Consider the following 14,868-nt stretch of genomic DNA (forward strand, 5'->3'; position numbering starts at 1 on the left):
ATTAGTACAGAATATTTGTACTATTATGGAATTTGTGTGAATATTCCTCCTTGAACATTTATTATGTTATTAACGTTTAAAACACAACTGCAATATTAAGAAATTGGTGTTAGTACTTTTGTTTTACAGACAATATAGATAATATGAAACATAAAGAAGGCGGAAGATAATGGGTTATGATGGCCAATTCTGCTTCCCCCTCCATTGCATACATCGCTGAATAGTAACACATTACACAAATCAAATGATATTAGATGATATTATCATTTATAATATTTCGCAAATTAGCCATTTCACAAATTTAATAATTATTATACAGGGACATCATTTTATTTTTACTTCAATTTTTATTGTACTTGAGTTTTTGAATGCACTTCACTCCCACCCCTTTAACCGTCTTCCACACAGATCCAAGACCGCATATACAGTCATAGTAGCCACAGTACGTTCCAAAAATATGTTCGCATTTTCCAGTGACGAAAGAACTTTCAATATTGAATCATTTTCGCACAGGTACTGTCGTCCATTTGCCTACGTCGTATCCCGGTTTCAACAACCAGCTTTTATTCGTCAGCTAGTGGCTACGCTCTCTTAGCTCTTTTCTGAGAACATTAATTTCTGTTAGGACCTGGACGTCTACGTAATATTATACAACTGTTTAAAATAACTTACATAAAAGGGTCTCGTTAAGTAATTAACTGTACAGTACGTAAGGTACTCTTTTATAGAGCAGATACAGAATTATTTCAACATGAGTTACTAGTACGAAGAACTGGTAATTGGAATTAAGTACAATATGCTATAGTGCGATAATATGCACATTAGAACTGAAGCCTGTATCGAAATGTGTTTAAATATCCATATTATGATTATTTTTCAATTTAACTTCATTCTCTCTATTGTACGCTAATGTGCTGTAGACAGTATAATGTACACTGCATAATCAATACGTCCACATGGACAACTCAGTTCGTGAGTAAAAACACTCATTGTTAATTCTGTACTGTTTTTTGATTAAAAAAACCTAATGAAAATGATTAAACTCAAAAGCGCAATATTTCCTAGTTTACATAAATGGATGAACTACTTTTCTTCCCTTCTATACCTAGTAAAGTGATTTGTTTGTATATTACGTCAGTATCATCGAACTCCAGTCGTGGAACGGGATAGCAAACGGCGTTGATCCAGAGGTATAGGCAAGTTAATATTAAAAATATTAGTAAAAATAAAATGATGTCCCTGTATTGTAATGTAAACGTAATACTAGAAATCAGATATTTAGCATTAGGCTTACATACAATTATTTTTTATGTGTTTTCAGAATATTTTATTAAAATAGTAGATACTAAAAATATATACAGTTGTCAACTTTGTGAATCATGATAAAATTGAAAATTAAAGTGCAAAATTTAATATATTTTTACTGTGTGTAGAAAATGTACACGTTATTATAATATGAACGAATTTCGTAATAAAAATATTTGTGTATTAGAAGCACACTTAAGAATGGCTTAGCTTAACGCAGTGGTGGGCAAAATGAATGCAACCCTCAAGACAGAATTTAAATGGCAACTACTTACTGTGGGAGGAGTTGCACTCTTCAGTCCAGTGACGGATTTACAAACAGTTGCGCCACTACACTCCTACCTACCATATGTAATTAGAATAGTCGATTCATGTGATATTTAATTAATCATTTTCAAAGCAATATCTTCGAAATTGGGATTTATATCTGTGCATGCTATTTTCAGTTGCGCAAGGAGATGAGCATCGCTTAAGCGGGATCTGTGGCTGGACTTTATAAATTTCATTTTAGAAAACAACTGTTCGCATTGGTAGGTTGATGAATACATACCGTCATTTTCCATAACTATGGTCCTGGAACACAACTATGTCCACGATACAACCATTCAAAGATCATTGTGGAAGTAACATAGACCGTCCGTAGATAGCTGCAGTGACTTGAATTCAAACGACAGTGCAGCAAGAATATAGATAAACGAGGTACTACGTTATGGAGTACAAAATTTGAATAGTTGTGTCGTGGACAATAGTTATGTTCCAGGACCATATTTATGGGAAATGACAGTACTCATGATTTTTGAAGCAAACTGTCCAAGCAGTGGATATGTAGTACTGGACATCTTTAAAAAAATTTTAGCCCCCAGTAGACCTTCGCATTCTGCTTTCAAGAAGCCATCATTCTGCAAATCCAGTACCTCTAACTGCAATTCCGGGATAACATTTTCAATTTAAACATGAAAAGGAGTGGCAAAAATATTTAAATCTTTCTCCATCCTTTGAAAATCACTGAATCTGTGTTCTTTGAACTCGTATAACAGGTAATCTATTTTAATAATGTACATATTTAAGTTCGCGTCCTGAATATTTGTAACTGATCCTAAACATGAGAAATGAAAGAACCGCCATTCTTGTAAGTGTGATATCCTCTCGATTCATATGATTCTGCGAAAGACATTGTATCACTAATGAAGCTCCAAAGTACAGGAATCCAGTATAATCCGCCACGTACACGCGCAGTATTTTCATGGAGTAGGGGAAGGGAAGGTAGGGGGTAAGTTTGAGGCTTCGCTGAGGTCTGACGTCACTGCGGCAAAGCCGCAGTAATGCCCATCATTGGCTTAACGAAGCAAATAACACAATAAGTATGACTAAGAAAAATAGTTCTGCTCAATTTCTCTGGAACGATCATAGAGAAACACCACACTCCTTGGCAATGGCTGTCTACGTAATCACAATCTTTAAGTTTAAATTAATTATAATTGATTGAATTAAATTAGTTCATAAATTAAGTTACGGTACTACTTTACTTATAGGTTTGTCTAAATTTAAATAAATATGTAGTCTACTAGTCGTTAAAACTTAACTGAAGAATATTGCTGGAGAACCTTTTAAGTGTTGTGTAAATATTCGTAATTTAAATATGTACTGTATTGATTAAGGCTGGCTGAGTAGAAGAGAAGGCCGTATGGCCAGCGAATAGGGATTATAAAGAATGCACACTTCACGTCGGTACCTATGATGTAGCCGGACCGATTTCAATGACCTTCAAGCCAGCTAGAGCGTCAGATTCTGCTTTCTCCCTAGAGTTGGCGCTGACATCACACCAGCTAGCAGTCGACACAGCGGAAATATAATACATAAAATTAATACATCTAGGTACATTATGTACTCAAATAAAATAAATTGGATCCATAAAATAATAAATCTTTCATTAACTGTAATGTCTAGACTCTAGAGTTCCTTTATAATGAGAGTTCAGACGTTGACCCCAACAACAATTAAAATATGTAATGATTTGATAGCGCTGAAAATGGAAAAACAAAACTCTTACGAGAAGTAAAACCATATACCTATATTATATTATATACAAATATTAAACGAATTTGATACTTAATTTTATAATGCATTGTATTATTTTATAATATAATTTATGAGATCTGAAATATAAAATATTATTATTACAAATAGTTTGTCACTGAGAAATAAGGAAAAGCTGTTAACTGGAATTTATTTGAAGCAAAGCGTTACTGGATTATGCAATAAGGTAGGCGATGTTTGGATCCTGTGCCTTAATTCTATTCTCAATTATTATCTTAGCGTATGCTCGATTACACTACCTCTACCGCTTGAAAGTGGAACTAGCCGCTGGCGCACAGAGAAACAAAACACAGGAAAATTCGCTTTTCTGGAACCGCCCATACGTGCTACATGTCCTGCCCATCTCAAACTTCTGGATTTTATGTTCCTAATTATTTCAGGTGAAGTATACAATGCGTGCAGCTCTGCGTTGTGTAACTTTCTCAATTCTCCTGTAACTTCATCCCTCTTAGCCCCAAATATTTTCCTAAGCACCTTATTCTCAAACACCCTGAACCTATGTTCCTCTCTCAAAGTGAGAGTCCAAGTTTCACAACCATGCAGAACAACCGGTAATATAACTGTTTTATAAATTCTAACTTTCAGACTTTTTGACAGAAGACTAGATGACAAAAGCTTCTCAACCGAATAATAACAGGCATTTCCCATATTTATTCTGCGTTTAATTTCCTCCCGAGTGTCATTTAGATTTGTTACTGTTGCTCCAAGATATTTAATTTTTCCACCTCTTCGAAGGATAAATCTCCAATTTTTATATTTCCATTTCGTACAATATTCTGGTCACGAGACATAATCATATACTTAGTCTTTTCGGGATTTACTTCCAACCCTATCGCTCTACTTGCTTCAACAAGAATTTCCGCGTTTTCCCTAATTGTTTGTGGATTTTCTCCTAACATATTCACGTCATCCGCATAGACAAGAAGCTGATGTAACCCGTTCAATTCCAAACCCTCTGTGTTATCCTGAACTTTCCTAATGGCATATTCTAGAGCGAAGTTAAAAAGTAAAGGTGATAGTGCATCTTCCTGCTTTAGCCCGCAGTGAATTGGAAAAGCATCAGATTCAAAATGGTTTACGCGGACTCTGCTGTAAGTCTCCCTGAGACACATTTTAATTAATCGAACTAGTTTCTTGGGAATACCAAATTCAATAAGAATATTATATAAAACTTCTCTCTTAACCGAGTCATACGCTTTTTTGAAATCTATGAATAACTGATGCTCTGTACCCTTATACTCCCATTTTAATAATAATATTAATAATAATAATAATAATAATAATAATAATAATAATAATAATTTGAACTTTTAAATTAGTGATAACATTACATATTAGTTAATGCTGCAATAGAAATCAATCACGAATGCTTTTTCCAATCGAGTGCTGTTCTGACTTAGCAAAAAACAATCGTTCTTTACTCAGGAAAAATATAGCTTGGACATGTCACACTGTTAGAATTAGAGTACATAAAACCAACAATGTTTCATAAGTTGTTGTGGGAGGGAAGATAATCTGTTCGTTTCGGGTTCTTATGAATGACAAATTATACAGGGACATCATTTTATTTTTACTAACATTTTTAATATTAACCTGGCCATACCTCTGGATCAACGCCGTTTGCGACTCCCTTCCACGACTGGAGTTCGATGATACTGGTGTAATATACAAATAAATCACTTTACTAGGTATAGGAGGGAAGAAAAGTAGTTCATCCATTTACGTAAACTAGGAAATATTGCGCTTTTGAGTTTGATCATTTTCATTAGGAATTTGTTTAATCAAAATGCAGTACAGTATGAACAATGAGTGTTTTTACTCACGAACTGAGCTGTCCATGTGGACGTATTCATTATGCAGTGTATATTATACTGTCTACAGCACATTAGCGTACACTATAGAGAATGAATTTAAATTGAAAAATGGTAATGTATGGATATTTAAACACATTTTTTAAAATGGTGGCCGTTCATTTCGATACAGGCTTCAGTTCTAATGTGCATATTATCGCACTATAGACTATTGTACCTAATCCCAATTACCAGTTTCGTCCTTCGTACTAGTAACTCATGTTGAAATAATTCTGTACCTACTCTATAAAAGAGTACCTTACGTACTGTAAATTCAGTCTTCACTTCTGCCCGATCCGAAAAGATAAAATTACTCAGACATACTATCGACTGTCCGCCAAGTGGTGATGTCGTAGGGTCGTAGAAAGGGAGGAAATCACGTGACAGTTAATTACTTAACGAGGCCCTTTTATTTAAGTTATTTTAAACAGTTGTATAATATTACGCAGACGTCCAAGTCCTAAAAGAAATTAATGTTCTCAGAAAAGAGCTAAGACAGCCCAGCCACTAGCTGGCGAATGAAAGCTGGTGGGGGAAACCGGGATACGACGTAGGCATATGGACGACAGTACCTGTGCGAAAATGATTCAATATAGAAAGCTCTTCCGTCACTGGAAAACGCGAACATATTTTTTGAACGTACTGTTTACCATGACCGAAGGGCTACTGTGACTGTGTGGAGGACGATTGAACTTCATTAGTCGAAGGGGTGGGAGTGAAGTACATTAAAAAACTCAGGTACAATAAAAATTGAAGTAAAAATAAAATGATGTCCCTGTAGATTTATGGTCCTCGATTTCAGACAATTAATTCAGACAGTCCCTGAACTCCGTGCAAGAGCGTGATTATGACACACCTTAGTTTCAATTGCTAAAATTGTCTTCAATGTTTTAATAATTGACTGATTAATCGTTTCCTTTATTCTTTAATTGATTCATTTGGATTTTTATTCTTCCATTCATTAAGATTGCTTGACCGAAATGCTGTATAGCACAATGAACAGCACTGACTCACTAAACTGTTGTTTTCGTACGTGAAGCACAATGCATTCACTCATCCAAAGCTCCGCTGTGTAGATGAGTTACCAACAAAAGCCCCAGTTGCTTGTTTAGCAGGATGCACCTTTATCTCATGGAGGACAATCGTCACTCCGAAGATGGTTTGACCTAGTTCACGTTAATTATATGACACTTGAAACAACCTAATATCAGTAATTTCTACATGCTACTGCTTAGGAACAAACAGTAAATGTACAGGTATTCTAAGGAGAAATTAAATGGACCTTCTTTAGTTTCACGTTGATTTCTTCAATGCAGTTCTTTATAGCGCAGTATTTTCTAGGCTTGAGTAATATTTATTTATTTATATATTCATTTATTTACTTATTTATTTATTTATGTAGTTATGTATGTATATATTTATTTATTTTGTTATTTATTCATTCATTTTATTATTTATTTCTTTTATTATTTATTTATTTATTTATTTTATTTGTTACTTATTTTGTTTATTTATTTATATATGTTTTTATATATTCATTTTATTATTCATTTTATTAGTTATGTACTTCTTCTATTTCTTACCTTTTTTATTATTTATTTATGTTATTATTTATTTATTTATTTTAATATTTATTTACTTATTTATCTATGAATATATTTATTCACTTTATTATTTATTTATTTCATTAGTTATTTACTTCGCTTTAGAATATGCCATTAGGAAAGTTCAGGATAACAGGCAGGGTTTGGAATTGAACGGGTTACATCAGCTTCTTGTCTATGCGGATGACGTCTTTATGTTAGGAGAAAATACACAAACGGTTAGGGAAAACACGGATATTTTACTTGAAGCAAGTAAAGCGATCGGTTAGGAAGTAAATCCCGAAAAGACAAAGTATATGATTATGTCTCGTGACCAGAATATTGTACGAAATGGAAATATAAAAATTGGAGATTTATCCTTCGAAGAGGTGGAAAAATTAAATATCTTGGAGCAACAGTAACAAATCTAAATGACACTCGGGAGGAAATTAAACGCAGAATAAATATGGGAAATGCGTGTTATTATTCGGTTGAGAAGCTCTTATCATCCAGTCTGCTGTCCAAAAATCTGAAAGTTAGAATTTATAAAACAGTTATATTACCGGTTGTTCTGTATGGTTGTGAAACTTGGACTGTCACTCTGAGAGAGGAACATAGGTTAAGGGTGTTTGAGAATAAGGTGCTTAGGAAAATATTTGGGGCTAAGCGGGATGAAGTTACAGGTGAATGGAGAAAGTTACACAACACAGAACTGCACGCATTGTATTCTTCACCTGACATAATTAGGAACATAAAATGCAGACGTTTGAGATGAGCAGGGCATGTAGCGCGTATGGGCGAATCCAGAAATGCATATAGAGTGTTAGTTAGGAGACCGGAGGGAAAAAGACCTTTAGGGAGGCCGAGATGTAGATGGGAGGATAATGTTAAAATGGATTTGAGGGAGGTGGGATATTATGATAGAGACTGGATTAATCTTGCACAGGATAGGGACCAATGGCGGGCTTATGTGAGGGCGGCAATGAACCTTCGGGTTGCTTAAAAGCCATTTGTAAGTAAGTTATTTACTTATTTCATTTCTTATTTATTTCAAAATTTATTTATTTTATTTATTATTTATTTTATTAATTTTTATATAATTTATTATTTATTTTATTTATTACTTATATATTTTATTATTTATTATTTTGATATTTATTTGTTTACTTATTTATTTATTTGTTGATATATATATATATTTAATTATTTATTTATGTAGTTATGTATCTATTTATTTCTTTTATTATCTATTTATTCATTTTATTATTTATTTTATTTATTATTTATTTATTTTATTTATTATTTACATATTTTATTATTAATTGATTTTATTATTTGATATTTATTTATTCACTCATTTATATATTTATTCATTTATTTACATTTTTATTTATTTATGTAATTGTGTATATATTTATTTATTTTATTAATTATTTATATATTTATTCATTTTATTATTTATTTATTTTATTATTTATTTACTTATTTTATTACTTATTTATTTTGTTATTCATTTCTTTATTTATTTTATTTATTTATTATTTATTTATTTATTTATGTATTTATTTATTTATTTATTCATTTATGTACGTATTTATTTATGTAGTTGTGTATTTACTTATTTTATTATTTATTAATTTATATATATATATATATATATATATATATATATATATATATTTTCTTATTTATTTACTTCTTTTATTTCTTATTTGTTTATTATTTATTTATTTAAATATTTATTTATATGTTTAATTATTTATTTGTTTGTATCTATAAAATGGCAAAGCCCCAAATACAATAGTCAGTACAAATATTTGCTTAGAACGTGAATTTATAAATAATTTAAAAAAATAAAAAGAAAGAAATAAAACAGATAGGGCTACAAATGCAAGTTGCAAGTGAAATTACAAATAAAAAAAATCAGACAAATAGATACTACCTAAATAAAAGGCACAGATGTAGGGATAAATAGAAAATACAAAATAAAAATAAATAAAAAATATATTAATACTGATTAATGTTAACTTGGAGAATTTCTACAAAATATACAGGTGGAAGTGAGATTGTCTTGCAGATTTTCAGAGCGAATAGATCATGTTGAATGCAGAAAAAACTATATTAATTGGTTGAAATTTCGTTGTTTTCTTCAGAAAAATATTCCCAAGTGTTTAACAACTTCTTATTCGGTGACTATTGCGAGTAGGTTCATAATTTTTTGTCCATGTCGATGGGAAATCAAGTAAGTAACAATTTATCCCTCTGGCGTATTTCAATAGCGTGAACGGTTTTCGTGTAAATTTAATTTGAAAGCCACTGCACAATACGAGCAGATTGCAACATCGTAACCAGAGTACTGTAGTTCACCTAGCGAGATAGAACGAGAGGATTCAATCCGTCATCGGTATTGGAGTTAGGTGTGGCTTAGTGGATAGAACGTCAGCACGTAGAGCTGAAACCTCGGGTTCGAATCCCGGTGCCGGAGAGAATTTTTCTTCGCGCCACCGATCCTTCATTCTAAATAAGTAGGCGAAATGTAATAAACGAATAAAATTAGTTTTATTACGAATTTAATTGTAAATAAAACGTGTAGTATTATTATACCCGGTAAGGTTTATCTTGTCTCAGTAGCAGTAAAACACATTCCCTTCAAATGAGTGTGTAGATTATAGGAGGGTTGTAAATTTTCAGGATTCCTTTCAAAATCTTGTTATCGTACAGGCTGCCGGAACTCAGTTTCTTGAAAGACAAGCTCAGTGACGGAACTAGTAGTAGTAGTAGTAGTAGTAGTAGGTTTATTTTGCCTGGCAGAGTTAAGGCCATGAGGCCTTCTCTTCCACTCAACCAGGTTTCAATAATATACATGAAATACAAAATTAGATTATAAAACAACACAAAAGAAAATACCTTAGAAATTACATAATATATAGTAGAAAATTACAATAGACAAGATCAGTTACATAATATAAAATTACAAATAGTCAAGATCGGTTACATAATATATCAAATAAAGTAGAAAATTACACACATCAAAATCAGTTACATAACATAAGGGGAATATACACACTCACACATACACAATTTATAAGACCTAAAATGCTCGAGATAAATTCGATGATTAATTCAATTCAGATATACTATACAGCTAATATACTAATAGGAGAATACATGTGGGTTATAAGACATAAAATGTTGATTAGCAAAGTCGTACTAAATGGCATGGAACTACACAGTACTAAGAGAGATATTTTGTTATTTTATTTTGTGCTACAGAATGTATCAACTAGTCCCTTCCGCCACTGGATGGATGGACGGCATCGCTCCACTCCTCCATCGCCATAACAATACAGATGAAGTAAGACACACCTCCGTTCTCTCTCTTTTCACAGTGAGACAAGGTACATCACACAGACTTTACCTGTCCTTTATTCCTGATGACAGACTCTAGAACCTCTGTTGACGAATCTACGCGACTGAAGCTCTCATGAGTGTAGGTCGGTCTGCACTCGGATAAGAAGTGTTGTCAGCGGAATAAAATTTTAAGTTAATTTCAGTATAATTTGTTACCAGTTACTGTTATATCTCCCATTAATCCGAGCGTATTACAAATGTTGGTCCGTTGAACTGGTTGCAGGAAAGCCGTTTCCGGTGAGGAACTGCACTCTGTCGAACCAGACCAGCAGCTCTGTGGAGGTGAGCTGTCAGCCGGGGTTCGATGGAGGACTGCCGCAGTACTTCCTGCTAGAACTATATTCAGCAGATTCAGGAGTCCCGCGGTATAATCTGACAAGTTCGGATCATCCCACTTTCTTCCTCGCCAACCTGGAGCCCGACGTCACGTTTCGCATCGCTGTCTTCGCCGTCAACTCCAAAGGCCGCAGTGCCGGTATTGTGCTGGAAGAAGTCACCTTCAGGGACGCCGAGAAGAGGACTGGTGAGTACAAAGGCACTGTATAGTCTGAATATTGTACAGTAAAACCTCCCTAAAACGAAAGGCAATCGTTCCAGATTTTTTTTCCATTTTCACAGGTTTTCATTTTACAAAGGGTTGAGTTTTGGCAAAATTAAGAATAGACTACTCCAATATGCTCACTGTACGAAGAGCACAATGAAGAAATAATTTGAAATAAAAGTTACCACAGTACATGCAAAGTGAATTTTAATTTCATAATTATTAACTTAACGTAATTGCAGCCTCTCCCTATGTCTCTATCTCTCTATATCTCTCTATCTCTTTAAATGTCTATCTCTACCTATATCTCTCTATATCTCTCTCTTTCTCTCTCTATATCTCTCTTTCTCTCTCTATATCTCTCTTTCTCTCTATATATCTCTCTATCTCAATCTCTATCCATCTCTATCTCTATCTCTCTATCTCTATTTCTCTCTTTCTCTCTCTACCTCTCTATCTATCTCTATCTCTCTCTATCTCTTTCTCTGTCTCCCTCTCTATCTCTCTATCTGTCTCAATCTCTATCTTTATCTCTCTCTGTCTATCTATCTATCTATCTATTTATCTATCTATCTATCTATCTATCTGTCTGTCTGTCTGTCTGTCTGTCTGTCTGTCTGTCTGTCTGTCTGTCTATCTATCTATCTATCTATCTATCTATCTATCTATCTATCTATCTATCTATCTATCTATTTATCTCTCTCTATCTCTATCTCTATCTCTATTTCTATCTCTCTCACTATCTCTCTCTACCTCTATCTCTATATCTCTCTATCTCTATCTCTATCTCTATCTCTCTCTATCTATCTCTATCCCTATCTCCATCTCTATCTCTCTCTATCTCTATCTCTATCTCTATCTCTATCTCTACCTCTATATGTCTCTATCTCTCTATCTCTATCTCTATCTCTATCTATCTCTCTATCTCTATCTCTATCTTTATCTATCTCTCTCTATCACTATCTCTCTATCTATCTCTCTCTATCTATCTCTCTCTATCTCTATCTATATCTATCTCTCTCTCTATCTCTTTCTCTCTCTCTATCTATCTCTCCCTATCTCTATCTCTCTCTACCTATCTCTCTATCTATCTCTATCTCTCTCTATCTATCTCTCTCTATCTATCTCTCTCTATCTCTATCTATCTCTATCTCTATATCTCTATCTCTATCTCTATCTCTACCTCTACCTCTATCTCTACCTCTATCTCTCTATATCTATCTCTATCTATCTCTATCTATCTCTATCTCTATCTCTCTATCTCTATCTCTATCTCTCTCTATATCTATCTATCTCTATCTCTATCTATCTCTATCTCTATCTCTCTATCTCTATCTCTCTATATCTATCTCTATCTCTCTCTTCCACTTTTTCTCTCTCTATCTCTATCTCTATCTCTATCTCTATCTCTATCTCTATCTATCTCTATCTGTATCGCTCTCTATCTCCCTCTCTATCTCTCTGTATCTATCTCTATCTCTCTCTCTTCCACTCTCTCTATCTCTATCTCTATCTCTATCTCTCTCCATCTCTATCTCTCTCTATCTATCTCTCTCCCTATCTCTCTCTCTCTCTCTCTCTCTCTCTGCGTCCTAGTTTCTTGGCCCCCACATTTCTTTTAAACTGCATTGCCGAGACTTTGTTTGAAGGGAACGTTGTAGGATTTCCTTCGCGTCCTGCATCAATTCAGAGTGTAAATTGCGCCCTGACCCATCGGCTGTGTAACTGAAGTTGTGTTCGATGGAAAACAGATTAGCTTCATGTTAGACAAATCAATCCTTGGATGGCAGATAGCATTGTCTAAAAACAGTATGATCTTACGATCTTGAAATTTCATTGGTCCATTAAAATTTTGAGGCCACTCTTCTATGATAGAACTGGTCATCTAGGCTTTTATTAAATCGCACAATTGTACTTGATTTGCACTGTTATTTAGCACTATATTGGGGTATTAACACAAAACTGAGAATAAATAAACGGAAATGTGAAACTAAATTAACAGTACACTACAATTATTTACAATTTTATTCTACTCGCACTGTCTTGTTAGCACAAAACTGAGAATAAATGAAAGAAAATGCAAGAGGGTTGGAAGAAGTAACGTACAGGAGGTCGGTAATCTGTCTGGGTCCTTGACAGTAAGCACAGAATAGTGGCATGGTGAGAGAAGCTTCACTCCCAAAGACTGACAATGAATAGAGGAAGTCTTCCAGATCATTGCATGTACAAGTCACACAAAAATTATGTCATGCTTCGTACAGTATTGTCGCAAAATTAAAATTTCTTTCAAAGAATTTAGCAAAAGTTACGCTTAATTATCGGTTTCAGTAAGGTTTTTTTACCTGATTGGTGTCCAAAAATGGTTCCGTTTTCGCGATAGTCAGTTTTCCGTTTTAAAGTATTATTTTACACAGGAAATCATTCCGTTCCTAAATTTATTTTTCGTTTGTGCAGGTTTCCTTTTCATAGAGGGTGCGTTTTAGCAAAGTTTTGCTGTATTTCTAATCCTGATAACAACAGTGTACCTGCTCCTTTGTCATTTGTAGAATTACTGTGGAAAGCTTTTTAACAAGGTTGTAGCACAGTCTAGTATATACAGCCACGAAGCTCAATACGTACTAAATATGCAAACATAGATAGTTGCTAGCCACCAGGATCGTTACTATCGCCTCATCACAGACTCTTTCCCTAGCAGACGATAAAATGTATTGTACTTTCGATATCGTGTTCTTTGAAAAAATTAACACCTTCCTTCCACTATTGAAATACGAAATACATAAAGTTCATATATTATTTTCATAAACCATATTATTATATTTTACAAACTCACCTTCCTGGATCTTTCAGAAGAAGGATAACTCTGACCTCTTTTTCATAGAATTTATAGTGCAACGAACGTCTCCTTGTCCCATATTATTATTTAAATTATTGTATTTTAGCCATTTACAGTTATTACAACCGATAAAATACATTTCACAGTTTACACAACTTTTCACAACAATGCGAAATACGGCACAGTCGATCTGGACCACCGTAATGTATGTTCGAGTTTTCTATTTCAGTGTATGGAGCTCAATGAAATATTATATTATAACTTTGTTGCGTATCATTGCTAAGTTTTATTTAGTGTAATGTGTCCATAAATTTCGTGTACTTCTAGAAATAATTATAAAATTGTGTTATTTTAATGTGAAGAGAATTTTACATGTTAACATAATCTTTTCGCATCAACATTTTACGTTAAGAATTGAAGCTATTTTGAGGTTTAATAAAAAAGAATTTACATTCTGATTTTAATTTAGCACATCTACCTTCCTTAATTGTAGACAGAAAATTTACTCTACCATTCCTAGGAAATTAGTGTACATACGAGTGTGTTACTTTGTCTCTTAGGTTGTAGATAAATACAGTAATTCAATCTCAATTGTAATATTAAAATACAGACAAATTGAATGTAAGGGGTATCATACATGACATTATGTTTAATTATAATGTATACTTGCGAATGTAGGAATATAAGTTAAATATAGTAAACATAACCTATAATTTTCATACGACATAATATACCGGTACATATATAATGGCAAGGCATTGGAGACCACTAAAAATAGACTGAAAGGGAGAACTGGTACAGTAAACATAACCTATAATTTCAACATATCTAAATATCCGTGCGGTGCAACAGAAAATTATTAAATCCTGCATAAATAAATGCACATGAATTTCGCAATATTTAATCGAAATAAAGGCAGGTATTACACATACGAACAACGTAATTTTCACACCAAAAATGTTACACCTTAAGTCTCAAGTAAATTATGTCTGAGATGTCTCATAATCATTGTTTTAAATTTTATTAATGCAATTACACTACATTTAAAAGAAATATATGTTACTCTTTATGCATTCCAACTAATTTATATGGTTGAAACACCGCCCTTCGTGATCGGGTTAAGGGAGTCACATGGTCTGCCTTACGGCCTGTATTAGAACACGATGGCAATGGCATAGTCTATTGTTCCTAGTACTCACAGCGCCCCAAGCGGCTAGCAACTATCGCGAGAAATAGAAAAAATCATCC

General features: G+C 33.4%; 1 protein-coding gene across 1 annotated transcript in view; it reads left to right on the top strand.

Annotated features, from left to right (window-relative positions):
• The window catches only part of LOC138712641 (neural cell adhesion molecule 2-like), a 1,205,141-nt gene that overhangs the window by 862,546 nt on the left and 327,727 nt on the right, over positions 1–14,868 (top strand). The window contains exon 10 of the mRNA XM_069844609.1: positions 10,470–10,769. Within this exon, the coding sequence (XP_069700710.1) occupies positions 10,470–10,769 (300 nt within the window). The remainder of the gene's footprint in view (positions 1–10,469; positions 10,770–14,868) is intronic.

Source organism: Periplaneta americana, chromosome 13, assembly GCF_040183065.1.
Source record: "Periplaneta americana isolate PAMFEO1 chromosome 13, P.americana_PAMFEO1_priV1, whole genome shotgun sequence".
Lineage (NCBI taxonomy): Eukaryota > Metazoa > Arthropoda > Insecta > Blattodea > Blattidae > Periplaneta > Periplaneta americana.